This window comes from Carcharodon carcharias, chromosome 12 (assembly GCF_017639515.1).
Source record: "Carcharodon carcharias isolate sCarCar2 chromosome 12, sCarCar2.pri, whole genome shotgun sequence".
Taxonomy (NCBI): Eukaryota; Metazoa; Chordata; class Chondrichthyes; order Lamniformes; family Lamnidae; genus Carcharodon; species Carcharodon carcharias.
In genome coordinates this window covers 119,714,344-119,731,464 of record NC_054478.1, presented here as the reverse complement: position 1 = coordinate 119,731,464, position 17,121 = coordinate 119,714,344, and the positions used below count along the sequence as shown (strand labels likewise).

The window sequence follows — 17,121 nt, the reverse complement described above, 5'->3', positions numbered from 1 at the left end:
GAGAGCGGCGGAGACGCAGGATAAAAGTGCGCGAGGAGAGCGGCGGAGACGCAGGATAAAAGAGCGCAAGGAGAGTGGAGACACAGGATAAAAGAATGGTGGAGACACAGGATAAAAGAGCGTGAGGAGAGCGGCGGAGACATGGGATAAAAGAGCGCAAAGAGAGTGGAGACACAGGATAAAAGAGCACGAGGAGAGCGGCGGAGACACAGGATAAAAGAGCGGTGGAGACACTGGATAAAAGAGCACGAGGAGAGCGGCGGAGACACAGGATAAAAGAGCGCGAGGAGACCGGAGACACAGGGAAAAAGAGCATGAGGAGAGTGGTGGAGACACAGGATAAAAGAGTGTGAGGAGACGCAGGATAAATGAGTGTGAGGAGACGCAGGATAAAAGAGTGCGAGGAGAGCGGCGGAGACACGGTAAAAGCGCGCGAGGAGAGCGGCAGAGGCACAGCGTAAAAGAGCCCGAGGAGAGAGGAGACACAGTGAAAAAGAACGCGAGGAGAGCGGCGGAGTCGCAGGATAAAAGTGCGCGAGGAGAGCGGCAGAGATGCAGGATGAAAGAGCGCGAGGAGAACGGCGGAGATGCAGGATAATAGAGCGCGAGAAGAGCGGCGGAGACGCAGGATAATAGAGCGTGAGGAGAGCGGCAGAGACGCAGGATAAAAGCGCGAGGAGAGCAGCGGAGATGCAGGATAAAAGAGTGCAAGGAGAGTGCAGACACAGGATAAAAGAATGGTGGAGACACTGGATAAAAGAGCGCGAGGACAGCGGCGGAGACATGGGATAAAAGAGCGCAAGGAGAGTGGAGACACAGGATAAAAGAGAGCGAGGACAGCGGCGGAGACATGGGATAAAAGAGCGCAAGGAGAGTGGAGACACAGGATAAAAGAGCGCGAGGAGAGCGGCGGAGACACAGGATAAAAGAGCGGTGGAGACACTGGATAAAAGAGCGTGAGGAGAGCGGCGGAGACACAGGATAAAAGAGCGCGAGGAGACCGGAGACACGGAAAAAGAGCGCGAGGAGAGTGGTGGAGACACAGGATAAAAGAGTGTGAGGAGACGCAGGATAAAAGAGTGTGAGGAGACGCAGGATAAAAGCGCGAGGAGAATGGCGGAGACACGGTAAAAGAGCGCGAGGAGAGCGGCGGAGACGCAGTATAAAAGAGCGCAAGGAGAGCGGCAGAGACGCAGGATAATAGAGCGCGAGGAGCGCGGCGGAGACGCAGGATAAAAGATAGCGAGGAGAGCGGCGGAGGCGCAGGATAAAAGAGCGCAAGGACAACGGCGGAGGCGCAGGATAAAAGAGCGCGAGGAGAGTGGAGACACAGGATAAAAGAGCGCGAGGAGAGTGGCGGAGACATGGGATAAAAGAGCGCAAGGAGAGCGGCAGAGACGCAGGATAATAGAGCGCGAGGAGCGCGGCGGAGACGCAGGATAAAAGATAGCGAGGAGAGCGGCGGAGGCGCAGGATAAAAGAGCGCAAGGACAACGGCGGAGGCGCAGGATAAAAGAGCGCGAGGAGAGTGGAGACACAGGATAAAAGAGCGCGAGGAGAGTGGCGGAGGCGCAGGATAAAAGAGCGCAAGGAGAGCGGCGGAGACGCAGGATAAAAGAGCGCGAGGAGAGTGGCGGAGGCGCAGGATAAAAGAGCGCAAGGAGAGCGGCGGAGACGCAGGATAAAAGAACGCGAGGAGAGCGGCGGAGGCGCAGGATAAAAGAGCGCAAGGAGAGTGGTGGAGGCGCAGGATAAAAGAGCGCAAGGAGAGCGGCGGAGACGCAGGATAAAAGAGCGCGAGGATAGCGGCGGAGACGCAGGATAAAAGAGCGCAAGGAGAGTGGAGACACAGGATAAAAGAGTGGCGGAGACATGGGATAAAAGAGCGCAAGGAGAGTGGAGACACAAGATAAAAGAGAGTGAGGGCAGAGGCGGAGACATGGGATAAAAGAGCGCAAGGAGAGTGGAGACACGGGATAAAAGAGCGCGAGGGGAGTAGCGGAGACGCAGGATAAAAGCGCGGTGGAGACACTGGATAAAAGTGCGCGAGGAGAGCGGCAGAGATGCAGGATAAAAGAGCGCGAGGAGAACGGCGGAGACACAGGATAATAGAGCGCGAGGAGAGCGGCGGAGACGCAGGATAAAAGAGCGCGAGGAGAGCGGCGGAGGCACAGGGTAAAAGAGCCCGAGGAGAGAGGAGACACAGTGAAAAAGAACGCGAGGAGCGCGGCGGTGTCGCAAAATAAAAGAGCGCAAGGAGAGTGGTGGAGACACAGGATAAAAGAGCGCGAGGAGAGTGGCGGAGACGTAGGATAAAAGAGCGCGAGGAGTGCGGCGGAGGCGCAGGATAAAAGTGCGCGAGGAGAGCGGCGGAGACACAGGATAAAAGTGCGTGAGGAGAGCGGTGGAGGCGCTGGATAAAAGAGCGCGAGGAGAGTGGCGGAGGCGCAGGATAAAAGAGCGCAAGGAGAGCGGCGGAGACGCAGGATAAAAGAACGCGAGGAGAGCGGCGGAGGCGCAGGATAAAAGAGCGCAAGGAGAGTGGCGGAGGCGCAGGATAAAAGAGCGCAAGGAGAGCGGCGGAGACGCAGGACAAAAGAGCGCGAGGATAGCGGCGGAGACGCAGGATAAAAGAGCGCAAGGAGAGTGGAGACACAGGATAAAAGAGTGGCGGAGACATGGGATAAAAGAGCGCAAGGAGAGTGGAGACACAAGATAAAAGAGAGTGAGGGCAGAGGCGGAGACATGGGATAAAAGAGCGCAAGGAGAGTGGAGACACAGGATAAAAGAGCGCGAGGAGAGCGGCGGAGACACTGGATAAAAGAGCGGTGGAGACACTGGATAAAAGAACGTGAGGAGAGCGGCGGAGACACAGGATAAAGGAGCGCGAGGAGACCGGAGACACAGGGAAAAAGAGGGCGAGGAGAGTGGTGGAGACACAGGATAAAAGAGTGTGAGGAGACGCAGGATAAAAGAGTGTGAGGAGACGCAGGATAAAAGAGTGCGCGAAGAGCGGCGGAGACATGGGATAAAAGAGTGCAAGGAGAGTGGAGACACAGGATAAAGGAGCGCGAGGAGAGCGGCGGAAACGCAGGATAAAAGAGCGCGAGGAGACCGGAGACACAGGGAAAAAGAGCGCGAGGAGAGTGGTGAGACAAAGGATAAAAGAGTGTGAGGATACGCAGGATAAAAGAGCATGAGGAGAGCGCCAGAGGCACAGGGTAAAAGAGCCCGAGGAGAGCGGAGACACAGGGAAAAAGAACGCGAAGAGAGCGGCGGAGATGCAGGATAAAAGAGCGCAAGGAGAGTGGAGACACAGGATAAAAGAGTGCGAGGAGAGCGGCGGAGACGCAGGATAAAAGTGCGCGAGGAGAGCGGCGGAGACGCAGGATAAAAGAGTGCGAGGAGAGCGGCAGTGGCACAGGATAAAAGAGCGCGAGGAGAGCGGCGGAGACGCAGGATAAAAGAGCATGAGGAGAGCGACGGAGACATGGGATAAAAGAGTGCGAGGAGAGCGGCGGAAACGCAGGATAAAAGAGCGCGAGGAGACCGGAGACACAGGGAAAAAGAGCGCGAGGAGAGTGGTGAGACACAGGATAAAAGAGTGTGAGGAGACGCATGATAAAAGAGCACGAGGAGAGCGGCAGAGGCACAGGGTAAAAGAGCCCGAGGAGAGCGGAGACACAGGGAAAAAGAGCGCGAGGAGAGCGGCGGAGTCGCAGGATAAAAGAGCGCAAGGAGAGTGGAGACACAGGATAATAGAGCGCGAGGAGAGCGGCGGAGACGCAGGATAAAAGAGCGCAAGGAGAGCGGCGGAGATGCAGGATAAAAGAGCGCGAGGAGAGCGGCGGAGATGCAGGATAAAAGAGCACAAGGAGAGTGGAGACACAGGATAAAAGAGCGCGAGGAGAGTGGTGGAGACGCTGGATAAAAGAGTGCGAGGAGAGCGGTGGAGTCGCAGGATAAAAGTGCGCGAGGAGAGCGGCGGAGACGCAGGATAAAAGAATGCGAGGAGAGCGGCAGAGACGCAGGATAAAAGAGCGCGAGGAGAGTGACGGAGACACAGGATAAAAGAGCGCGAGGAGAGCGCCGGAAACGCAGGATAAAAGAGCGCGAGGAGAGCGGCAGAGGCACAGGATAAAAGAGTGCGAGGAAAGCGGCGGAGACACAGGATAAAAGAGCGCAAGGAGAGTGGAGACACAGGATAAAAGAGCGCGAGGAGAGTGGCGGAGATGCAGGATAAAAGAGCGCAAGGTGAGCGGCGGAGACACAGGATAAAAGAGCGGTGGAGGCACAGGATAAAAGAGCGCGAGGAGAGCGGTGGAGACGCAGGATAAAAGAGTGCAAGGTGAGCGGCGGAGGTGCAGGATTAAAGAGCGCGAGGAGAATGGAGACACAGGATAAAAGATCGCGAGGAGAGTGGAGACACAGGATAAAAGAGCGCGAGGAGAGTGGAGACACAGGATAAAAGAGCGCGAGGAGAGCGGCAGAGGCACAGGATAAAAGAGCGCGAGGAGAGCGGCGGAAACGCAGGATAAAAGAGTGCGAGGAGACCGGAGACACAGGATAAAAGAGCGCGAGGAGAGCGCCGGAAACGCAGGATAAAAGAGCGCGAGGAGAGCGGCGGAGACGCAGGATAAAAGAGCGTGAGGAGAGCGACGGAGACATGGGATAAAAGAGTGCGAGGAAAGCGGCGGAGACACAGGATAAAAGAGCGCAAGGAGAGTGGAGACACAGGATAAAAGAGCGCGAGGAGAGTGGCAGAGATGCAGGATAAAAGAGCGCAAGGTGAGCGGCGGAGACACAGGATAAAAGAGCGGTGGAGACACAGGATAAAAGAGCGCGAGGTGAGCGGCGGAGACACAGGATAAAAGAGCGCGAGGAGAGCGGCGGAGACGCAAGATAAAAGAGTGCAAGGTGAGCGGCGGAGGTGCAGGATTAAAGAGCGCGAGGAGAATGGAGACACAGGATAAAAGAGCGCGAGGAGAGTGGAGACACAGGATAAAAGAGCGCGAGGAGAGTGGAGACACAGGATAAAAGAGTGCAAGGTGAGCGGCGGAGGTGCAGGATAAAAGAGCGCGAGGAGAGTTCCTGGGAGCAGAGTCAAAGGGTGGAGTTCCAGAGAGGTGAGTATAAAAACCTGACCTCGGGGATTCACGGACCTCGGGTCTAAAAAAAAAATTAAAAGTGGCGTCACGGTAAATCTGTGACCTGATTGGCTGGTAGAGAATCTACACTGAATTTGAAACTAAACATTGTTAAACTAATTAAACCAAATAAATTAATCACTTAATTAATAAGTAGAGGGTATCTCGACCAGAAGCAGGGGATTACTGTTCTTAGAATTTAGCATTTATAGGAGAAATCTAGCCCTAGGGAACATATACTTAATAAGGAGTCGATAAGCAGTTATTAAATTTCAATTAATTTATTAAATAGTTCTGGAAATGGCAGTTGCTGGGGTGAAGTGCTTCACCTGTGGGATGTGGGAAATCTGTGACGCTTCGTGTCCCAGACAACTACATCTGCAGGAAGTGTACCGCAGATCACATGGATCAGTTGGAGCAGCAGTTGGATGCACCTAGGAGCATTCAGGTGGCAGAAAGTGTCATAGACAGGAGTTTTACAGACATGGTCACACCCAAGGTACAGACAGATAGATGGGTGACCAGTAGATGGGGCAGGCAGTTAGTGCAGAAATCCCCTGTGGCTGTCCCCCTCTCTAACAGGTATACCGTTTTGGATACTGTTGGGGGGATGGCCTATCAGGGGAAAACAACAGCAGTAGCCCGAGCAGTGGCACCACGGCTGTCTCTGTTGTTCAGCATTGGGGGGGGGGAGTCAAAGCACAGAAGAGCAATTGTCATAGTGGACTCTATAGTCAGGGGCTCAGACAGGCGCTTCTGTGGTCATGAAAGAGACACCAGGATGGTATGCTGCCTCCCTGGTGTAGGGTCCAGGATGTCTCTGACCGGGTACGGGACATTCTGAAGGGGGAGGGAGAACAGCCAGAGGTCATGGTACACATTGGTACTAACGATATAGGCAGGAAGAGTGACGAGGGCCTGCAGTGGGAGTTCAGGGAGTTAAGCAGAAAGTTAAAAAAACAGGACCTCAGGATTACTCCCTGTGCCACGTGCCAGTGAGGCTAGAAATAGGAAGATAGTTCAGCTAAACACATGGCTGAATAGATGGTGTAGGAGGGAGGGTTTCCGATATCTGGATCAGTGGGATCTCTTCTGGGGCATGTGGGACCTGTACAAGAAGGACAGGTTGCATCTAAACTGGAGGAGCACCAATATCCTGGCTGCGAGGTTTGGTAGTGTCACTCAGGAGGGTTTAAACTAGTATGGCAGGGGGGTGGGAACCAGAGCAATAGGTCAGCAGGTGAAATATATGACTGGGAACCAGTGAATATGGCCAGTAGAACTAAGAGGAAGGGCCGGCAGGGAGAAGTTACTGAACACAGTGGGACTAGGGGTCTGAAATGCATTTGTTTCAATGCGAGAAGTATAATGGGCAAGGCAGATGAGCTTAGAGCTTGGATTAGAACTTGGGACTATGATGTTATTGCTATTACAGAGACTTGGTTGAAGGATGGACAGGATTGGCAGATAAACGTTCCAGAATTTAGATGTTTCAGGCAGGATAGAGAGGGATGTAGAAGAGGTGGGGGAGTTGCACTGCTGGTTAAGGGGAATATCACAGCTGTATGACAGGAGGACACCTCGGAGGGCTCATGCAGCGAGGCAATATGGGTAGAGCTCCGGAATAGGAAGGGTGCAATCACAATGTTGGGGGTTTACTACAGGCCTCCCAATTGCCGGCGGGAGATTGAGGAACAGTTATGTAGGCAGATTTTGGAAAGATGTAAAAGCAATAGGGTTGTTGTGGTGGGTGATTTTAACTTTCCCTATATTGACTGGGAATCACTTAGTGCTCGGGGCTTGGTTGGTGCAGAATTTGTAAGGTGCATCCAGGAGGGCTTCCTGAGACAATATGTAGATAGTCCAACTAGGGAAGGGGCAATAGTGGACCTGGTATTAGGAAATGAACCAGGTCAGGTGGTCGAAGTTTCAGTAGGGAAGCATTTCGGGAAAAGTGACCATAATTCAGTAAGTTTCAAGGTACTGGTGGATAAGGATAACAGGAATCCTCGGGTCAAGGTGCTTAATTGGGGGAAGGCTAATTATAACAATATTAGGCAGGAACTGAGGAATGTAGACTGAAGGCGGATGTTTGAGGGCAAATCAACAACTGACATGTGGGGGGCTTTCAAACATCAGTTGATAAGAATTCAGGACTGGCATGTTCCTGCTAGGATGAAGGATAAGAATGGCAAGTTTCAGGAACCTTGGATAACGAAGGATATTGTGAGATTAGTCAAAAAGAAAAGGGAAACATTCATCAGAGCTAGAAGGCTAGGAACAGATGAAGCCTGTGGAAAATATAAAGAAAGTAGGAAGAAACTTAAGCAAGGAGTCAGGAGGGCTAAAAGGGGTAATGAAAAGTCACTGGCAACCAGGATTAAGGAAAATCCCAAGGCCTTTTATACATATGTAAAAAATAAGAGGGTAGCCAGGGAAAGGGTAGGCCCACTCAGAGACAGAGGTGGGAATCTGTGTGTGGAGCCAGAAGAAATGGGAGAGATACTAAATGAATACTTCTCATCAGTATTCACCAAAGAGAAGGACTTAGCGGTCGATTTGTCAAGGGAAGAGTGTGTCGATAGCCTGGATCATGTTGAGATCAAAAAAAAGGTGTTAGGCGTCTTGAAGAATATTAAGGTGGATAAGTCCCCGGGGCCAGATGGGATCTACCCCAGAGTACTGAGTGAGGCAAGGGAGGAGATTGCTGGGACCTTGACAGAAATCTTTGTATCCTCACTGGCTACGGGTGAGGTCCCAGAGGACTGGAGAATGGCCAATGTTGTTCCATTGTTTAAGAAGGGTAGCAGGGATAATCCAGGAAATTACAGGCCGGTGAGCCTTATGTCCGTGGTAGGGAAATTATTGGAGAAGATTCTTCATGACAGGATTTATTATCATTTGGCAGCAAATGGGCATATTAGTGAGAGGCAGCATGGTTTTGTGAAGAGGAGGTCGTGTCTCACTAACTTGATCGAGTTTTTCGAGGAAGTGACAAAGATGATCGATGATGGAAGGGCAGTGGATGTTATATACATGGATTTCAGTAAGGCCTTTGACAAGGTCCCTCATGGCAGACTGGTACAGAAGGTAAAGTTGCACGGGATCAGAGGTGAGCTGGCAAGATGGATACAGAATTGGCTTGGTCATTGAAGATAGAGGGTAGCAGTGGAAGGGTGCTTTTCTGAATGGAGAGCTGTGATGAGTGGAGTTCCTCAGGGATCAGCGCTGGGACCTTTGCTGTTTGTGGTATACATAAATGATTTGGAGGAAAATGTAACCGGGCTAATTAGTATGTTTACAGACAACACTAAGGTTGGAGGAGTTGCAGATAGTGAAGAAGATTGTCAAAGGATACAACGGGATATAGATCGGTTGGAGACTTGGGCAGAGAAATGGCAGATGGACTTTAATCCAGACAAATGTGAGGTAATGCATTCTGGAAGGTCTAATACAGGCAGGAATTATTCAGTAAATGGTAGAATCCTTAAGTGCATTGACGGACAGAGGGATCTGGGTGTACAGGTCCACATACAGGTCCACAGGTCACTGAAAGTGGCAACGCAGGTGGATAAGGTAGTCAGGAAGGCATATGGCATGCTTGCCTTCGTTGACAGGGGTATCGAGTATAAAAGCTGGGAAGTCATGCTGCAGCTGTATAGAACCTTGGTTAGGCCACGATTGGAATATTGCGTGCAATTCTGGTCACCATATAACCAGAAGGATATGGAGGCGTTGGAGAGGGTGAAGAGGAGGTTTACCAGGATGCTGCCTGGTCTGGAGGTTATTAACTATGAGGAGAGGTTGGAGAAACTTGGATTGTTCTCACTAGAGCTACGGAGATTGAGGGGCGACTTGATAAAAGTTTACAAAATTATGAGTGGCATGGACAGAGTAGATAGTCAGAAGCTTTTTCTCAGGGTGGAAGAGTCAATTACTAGGGGACATAGATTTGAGGTGAGAGGAGAAAACTTTAGAGGAGATGTGCGGGGCAAGTTTTTTATGCAGAGGGTACAGAGTGTCTGGAATTCGCTGCCGGAGGAGGTAGTGGAAGCAGGTACGATAGTAGTGTTTAAGAGGCAGCTGGACAAATACATGATTGGATGGAAATAGAGGGATACGGACCCTGGAAGTGCAAAATGTTTTAGTTGACGGACAATATGATCGGCGCAGGCTTGGAGGGCCAAAGGGCCTGTTCCTGTGCTGTACTTTTCTTTGTTCTTTGTTCTAATTGCATCAGAAGCAGTTCAGAGAAGATTCACTCGACTCATTCCTGGGATTAAGCGTTTATCTTACGAAGGAGGGTTGAACAGGTTGAGCCTATATCCATTGGAGTTTAGAACCACAGAAAAGTTACAGCACAGAAGGAGGCCCACCTTGTCCATGCCAGCCCGAGGACATCCAGGTGCCATTTCTAATCCCACCTTCCTCCACCCGGCCCATAGCCGTGCATCTTACAGCACTTTAGGTGCAGATCCAGGTACTTTTTAAAAGAGTTTAAAGTTTCTGCCTCTACCACCAACTTGGGCAGTGAATTCCAGACACCCACTACCCTCTGCTTAAAAAAAAGTTCTTCCTCATGCCCCACCCCCCTACACCTTCTGCCACTTATCTTGAATCTATGTCCCCGGTTCTAGAATTCTTCATCAAGGGAAACAATTTTATCCTGTCCACTCTATCTATTCCCCTCATAATTTTGTACACCTCAATCAAGTCACCTCTCAGCCTTCTTTGTTCTAAGGAAAATAACCCCAACCTATCCAATCTCTCCTCGTAGCTACAATTTTCTAACCCTGGCAACATTCTTGTAAACCTCCTCTGCACTCTCTCCAGAGCTATTACCTCCTTCCTGTAATGCAGTGACCAGAACTGCACACAATAGTCCAGTTGTAGCCTCACCAGTGTTTTATACAATTCCAACATTATATCCTTACTTTTATATTCTATACCTCTGCTAATGATGGAGAGCATTCCATATGCCTTCTTTATAACCTTGTCTACTTGAACTGCTGCCTTCAGGGACCTGTGTACTTGTACGCCAAGATTTCTCACTTCATCTACCCCTCTTAGTATATTCCCATTTATTGTGTAATCCCTGTAACTGTTTGACCTCCCTAAATGTATGACCTCACACTTTTCTACGTTAAAATCCATCTCCCACTTTACCGCCCACTCCACCAACCCATCTATATCATTTTGGAGATTATGGCTATCCTCTACACTACCCACTACTCGGCCAATCTTTGTGTCATCTGCAAATTTCCCAATTGTGCCCCCCACGTTCATGTCCAAATCGTTAATATATAAGACAAACAGCAAGGATCCCAACACCGAGCCCTGTAGAACACCACTTGAGACAACTTTCCATTCGCAAGGGCATCCTTCGACCATTACCCTTTTTTCCTGATACAAAGCCAACCTTTTATCCAGTTTGCCACATTACCCTGAATCCCATGAGCTTTTACTTTCCTGACCAATCTGCTATGTGGGACCTTGTCAAATGCATTGGTAAAATCCATGTACACAACATCCACTGTACTACCTTCATCAACCCTTCTTGTCACTTCCTCAAAGACTTCAATCAAATTTGTGAGGCAAGACCTTCCTTTAACAAATCCATGCTGACCATCCCTGATGGTCCATGCCTTTCCACATGACAGTTAATCCTATCTCTCAGGATTGATTCTACTAAGTTGCTCACCATCGATGTAAGACTAACTGGCCTATAATTGTTTGGCATTTCCTTTGATCCCTTTTTAAACAATGGAACTACATTTGCATTTCTCCAGTCCCCCAGTACCTCCCCTGTATCTAGTGAAGATTGGAAAATCATCCTCAGAGCATCTGCTATCTTGTCCCTGACTTCCTTCAGCAGCCTCGGAAGCAATCCATCTGGCCCTGGTGACTTATCCACTTTCAAGGATTTCAGCCCTTCGAGTACTTCCTCTCTCTTTATGACTATCCCGCCCAAAAGCTCCCAGTGTTCCTCCAGGACTATTATATCTACATCCTCCCTATCCTTAGTAAACACGGAGACAAAATATTCATTCAAAACCCTTCCCGCAGCCTCTGCATCGACATACAAGTTTCCATCTTCATCTCTGATAGGTCCCACTTTTTCCTTAACTAACCTTTTAGCATTAATGTATTGGTAAAACATCTTTGGGTTATCTTTAACTTGACTTGCTAATCTTTTTTCATGCCCTCTCTTTGATTTCCTTATTTCCTTTTTCATTTTGTCCCTGCACTTCCTATATTCATCTAGGCTATCTGCAGTGCTTAGTTCTTTGTGCCTATTGTATGGTTTCTTTTTCTGTTTGATCTTCCCCTGTATTCCTCTAGACAACCAGAGAGGTCTAGATTTGGCAGTACCACTCTTATTTTTGTAGGGGACATGTCTACTTTGGAGAATACGAGATGATCTTATTGAAACTTTTAAGATCCTGAGGGGATTTGATAGGGTGGATATCGGGAGGATATTTATTCTTGTAGTGGAGACAAGAACTCGGGGACACAGTTTAAGATTAAGACAGAGATGAGGAGATTTTTCTTTCTCTTAGAGAGCCATAAGTCTGTGGAATTCCCTTCCCCAGAAAGCAGTGAAGTTGGGTTATTGAATTTATTCAAGGTGAGCTCGATTGATTTTTGATAGATAAGGGAATCAAGGGTTATTGGGGGGCAGACAGGAACATAGAGCTGAGACCTCAAGCAGGTCAGTCATGAACTCATCGAATGTCAGAGCATGCTCAAAGAGCCATGGCCTACTCCTGCTCCTAAGTCCTATGTTCAAACTAAATCCTCAATTATAAATCTGAATGTTCACTGAACATATTTTTATGAATTCAATTCATTATATCTACGTGTGCTACATAAGTTTGCCGTCTATGGATATTGTAACTTTTAAGGGACAGGATGTTCTAATGCTGTTACAGTGGTTCCTACCTCGTAACAAGGGTGGAGCCTTCCGTGAGTGTGTTAATAGGCTACCCAGATCAGTTCAAGGGTCAGTGAAGAACCGTTCAAGGGTCAGTCAATTTTCATCAGTCAGTTGGTTAGGAGCAGGTGAAAAAGGTGACTAATTTCATGCAGCTAAAGCTGCTCTTAGCACTGGGAGCCATTTGGTAACGCTGCAGTTGGGGCTGAAACAAAGTGTCAGTAGCCATTTGCTTGTTCCGTGCTGCTCAGAAGTCGTTTTGGGAGCCCTTAATAGCTCGGTGCAGCCAAGAGTTGGGTCTCAAGGAACCCTACATGACTGGGTGTGTTCAGAAGCAGGGCAAAGAGGTTCCAAGCAGCAGAGGTGTTATAGTCCAGGCAGTCAGGACTCGGAAGAGGTCCTGAGGAGCAAACCCTGGAAGGGATAAAAATAAAAAACTGCAGATGCTGGAAATCCAAAACAAAAACAGAATTACCTGGAAAAACTCAGCAGGTCTGGAGGCAGGGAGCAATCGTTAAGGCAGTCTGAGTCAGAGTGGCTTTGAGGAAGTTCTGAAGCGAGATCTTTGAAAGTACAGAATTGGAATCCCTTGTGAAGAAGACAGAATTTAAAGAGATTGTGTAACTCACAGTGAATAATTATGTCTGGGTGGGTTCTTGAGAAATCCATTGGCTGCATCTGCCATTTACTCTGTAGTGTATTGTGTTCGACAGTTGTCTGTTAATTCATGTGTACCTCATGTTAATTCTGAATGTTAGAGTATATGATATATCTTGTAAATTATTTTATCTTTCTAAATGTGTATAGTAAAGCTTGGCCGGAATTTTATGGCCCTGTCATAAAATGCAGCAAGCCATTCTAAACTCCATTGACTTCGGCGAGAATGTAAAATTCCACTGACGTAAAATTCCGCCCCTTGCTTTTTTGTTTGTTCAAAAATCTTGTGGCTTTATTCCAAAAGCAGGTGACTTTAACCTCAACCTTTAACTACTTTAAACAAAACGTTACTTGTCCCTAACCGGACCACCCCTCACATCCCAGGGTCTGGCCAATGATCATAACAATATCATAAATCTTTTAAACTCAGCTATATTTTCAGGTAATTTTCCCTTCATACCACAGTTATTCTTTCATTCTAGAATTTACAGTTTTTCAAAGGCCACCTCAAATAGGGACTACATTTTAATGAGTTTGGTGTGCATCACAAATTACAGGATGCTTGTGCCTGTAATGAGAAACTTCCATTTGGGGACCCAGGTCAGCATTACAATGAAAAATAAGAAAGCAAGGTACTGAGCCTTGCGGGGACATCATTGGAAACAACCTTCCAGCCACAAAACAGCTGTTGACCATTACCCTTTGCCTGCTGTAAATTTAGATCTAACCTGGCCTCGGCTTCCAAGGACTCTTCCTTTTCTGACCAGTCTGCCATGTGGGACCTTGTCAAAAACCTTTTTAAAATCCATGTAGTCTGTCATACCACTTCAGTTTATATCTGAACTCAGGGCCTGGAGGTTAAGGCCCAGCATTAACATGCTGGACTATTCAATCTCCCACCATTCCTAAATTCCAGCACTGCTTACATCTAACTTCACCTACCTTTAAGCAAGGCCTGCAAAATAGCAACGTCCAACTCATCGTTCCTTGACTTCTCTGCCCGAAAGACCGTCAGCAGCTCCCGCATCCTGACTATGTCCTGAATCTGAGGTACAAGGAAGAATGCAGCAGTTACTCACTTTATAGAAGATACTTTAGTACATCAGTAGCACATGTACAGATATCAGCAGCTTTGTGGGAATCCAGTTGAAGGGACTGAGATATAGGGTACAAATCACCAGCAAAATTCAAAGGGTAAAAGGGATGAGTCAAATAAGGAGTGATTATTAGACACGAAGCATTTAAAAAAAAAATCTGCGCACTATCCATCGGAATCACTAGTTTCCCATCACGTTTTCCCCCATTCATCATACGACTCAGTTTCCACTCTCAGCCACTGACCACAAACTTCATCCATCCAGACTGTTTACAACTTTGGTGCTTAGCTTCCAACCCCATCTTGTCTCCATCAGCAAGACTGCCTCTTTCATTTCTATAATATTGCCCATCTCTGCCCTGCCCCAGCTCACCAATTGCTGAAAGCATCATCTATGCCTTTGTTACCTCCAAACTCAACAGGGGGAGTTTTAACCCCCAATCACAGTGAGAAAGGGATGTGGAACAAGGGGAGTAGGATAAAATTACAAAAATTGAAAAGCTGACTCTGACCTGCTTCCAAAGAGCCCATTTCCAGTTTAATTGGGGGCGGATTTGGCTGCATGAGAGCACTGGAGAGGTGAGTAATTGATTATAACATTTAAATCAGGCACTTTGAAGGAGATTTTCATTGCAATTTGTATTTAAAGATTCTTGCACTAGTTTCTTGGCGTTTGGGAAAGTTCGTATTAAAACAGAGGTGAGAACAACTAACACTTCATTGCATTGGTTAAAAGGTAGGAGGCCTGAAAGGAGGCACTCTGTGAAAGAACAACATGGAACAAGTAACAGAAGGCCCTTTTGGGGGTGGGGAAGGGGGAAGGATAAAAAGGGGGGATAAAAAGGGGATAAAATAATGAATAAATGAAATAAAATAAGTAAAGTAAGATAAAAAAATTAAAATAAATTTATAAAAAAGGGGTGAAGATAAAGGAGAGAGTAAATGGTCTGAAGTTATTGAACTCTATGTTAAGTCCGGAAGACTCTAAAATGCCCAATCAGAAGATGAGGTGCTGTTCCTCCAGTTTGCGTTGAGCCTCATTGCAGCAGGCCAAGGGCGGACATGTGGGCATGAGAGCCGGATGGTGTGTTGAAATAACAAGCAACAGGAAGGTCTGGGTCATGCTTGTTAAGTTCCGCAAAGCGGTCACCCAGCCTGCGTTTGGTCTCCCCAATGAGTAGACCAAATAGAAGGAGGTGCAAGTGAAGCACTGCTTCACCTGAAAGGAGCATTTGGCCCCTTGGATAGTAAGGAGGAAGGAGGTAAAGGTGCTCGTGTTCCACCTACTGTGATTGCATGGGAAGGTGCCATGGGGAGGGGATGAGGTTTTGGGGATGATGGAGGTGTGGATCAGCGTGTCCCAGAGGGAAAGGCCACAACGGAATGCTGATGGGGGTGGTGGTTGGGTGGTGGGTAGTGAGGGGAAAATGTGTTTGGTGGTGGCATCATGCTGGAGTTGGCGGAAATTGCAGAGGATGATCATTTGAATGTGGAGGCTGGTGGGGTGAAAGGACGAGGGGGACCCTATCATGGTTCTGGGAGGGAGAGGAAGATGTGAAGGCAGAGGTGGAGGAGATGGGTCGGACATGGTTGAGGGCCCTGTCAACCACAGTGGGCGGGAAACCTCCTTAGCTCTGAAGAAGGGTCATATGGACTCTAAACATTAACTCTGTTTCTCTTTCCACTGATGCAGTCAGACCTTGCTGATTTTTTCCAGCATTTTCTATTTTTGTTTCAGATTTCCAGCATCCGCAGTATTTTGCTTTTATCTCAGCCACTCACATTACTGCTCTGGATACCAGGGATTCTCTAATAGCTTTAAGGGCAGGATTTTACCATCGGTGAGCATGTGTGGAGCCCGCTCGCTGACGCATAAAATGACATGGGATGAAGTCGGGCGGAACCCCTGACGTCACCCCGCCCCATTTAAATTTTCAGGAAGGCGGGGGTGCAGCAAAATCAGCTGCGGACCTGCCGACCTGTCAATGGCCACTTGAGGCCATTGACAGGATCAATTAAGCAATTAAAGGACCTGCCCATCCAACCTTAAGGTTGGCGGGCAGGCCAGGAGCCCCGACGGCAAATAGATAAAACATGAAACCTCATCCAGTGGCGGGATGAGGTTTCATGTAGGGTTTTAAGAATTGTAATAAAGTTGTTATGGAAATTACGAACATGTCCCAACTCACGTGGGGACATGTAAGGGATTTTTCTTTTCTCTGTTTATAATATTTTTAAAAGCATTTAGCCTCATGGAGATGAGTGCACTCTTTCATGCGCATGCACGGAAAGAGTGCACTCTTGATTTTAGGGAATCCCCTTCCGTTCGCATAGGAAGCGCATAGCCCGCCCGCGATTGGATCAGGCCTGCCCGACGAACAGAAAATTCAGCCCTAAGATTCAGTTAGTCACTCACATTGGACCTCAGTAACTCTCTCATGCCCCTCCCTCAAACATCACTTACACAAACAATCCTGTAACCATCCACGTGCACCAATTGGCCTCAGTGAATTCCACATCTTCACATTTAGTGTGAAGCAACTGATAAGCAGAGTTGGTTTGCAAAAATGGGAAATATAGGAAAGTGTTGCAAAGCTAATACAAAATTATAAGCAAAAATTTTCAAAAAACACTCATGCATACCAGAAAGTTGTTTGAAACTACAAAGGTTCTTTTTTTCTCTTCCTACCACTCCCATGAGGAGGGCTATTTAGCTCTAGATGGCTAGCACGTAGATCAGGTTACCAACAGAACAGGGTTTGATCCCTGTTCTGGCTGAGGTAAATTCAGGGCCCTTATCTCACCCTGCCTGTGGTAAAAAAACACAGCATTTTGCTGTGGTTCAGTGAATAATCCCCAAGGACTTGCCTTAGGGCAGAGAACTAAAGCAGAAGATGACCACTCCCACATGATGTAGCCTCTTTGGCTTTGGCAGAGCTAGAGACAGGCTGCTCAAATCCTTGTTCTGACTTTTGAAGCACAGTTGGCCATTGACCTCTGGCTGTTGGAGCCCATAAGGGCCCTGCAAATAACTGCTCCACGTGCACCAGTGTCAGCAGGGGCAAAGTCAGTATGTTGGGCACTGGCTGAGACAAGGTGGGGGGAAATGGGTGAGAAGTGAGAGAGCTTTGAGTGGAGTTTCCACTTCCATGTGTCTTTCTGCTATTATCCCTTTCTTGGGCCAACACATTTCACTTATATCTCTGTGTGAAAGCAGCTTGGAGAAGATCCCTGATGTGCTATAAGACCATGTTTAAGGTGTTTGTCATGTTCTTTAACATTGTTAT

At 48.1% G+C, this 17,121-nt stretch overlaps 1 protein-coding gene across 2 annotated transcripts in view; it reads right to left on the bottom strand.

Annotated features, from left to right (window-relative positions):
• Window positions 1-17,121, bottom strand: part of trpm2 (transient receptor potential cation channel, subfamily M, member 2) — a 543,973-nt gene that overhangs the window by 407,796 nt on the left and 119,056 nt on the right. The window contains exons 10-11 of one of the 2 annotated variants that reach the window (XM_041200804.1): window positions 13,681-13,783; window positions 5,146-5,169 (exon numbers count right to left, since the gene is read on the bottom strand). In XM_041200804.1, the coding sequence (XP_041056738.1) occupies window positions 5,146-5,169; window positions 13,681-13,783 (127 nt within the window). The remainder of the gene's footprint in view (window positions 1-5,145; window positions 5,170-13,680; window positions 13,784-17,121) is intronic. The other variant, XM_041200805.1, reaches the window with a different exon arrangement.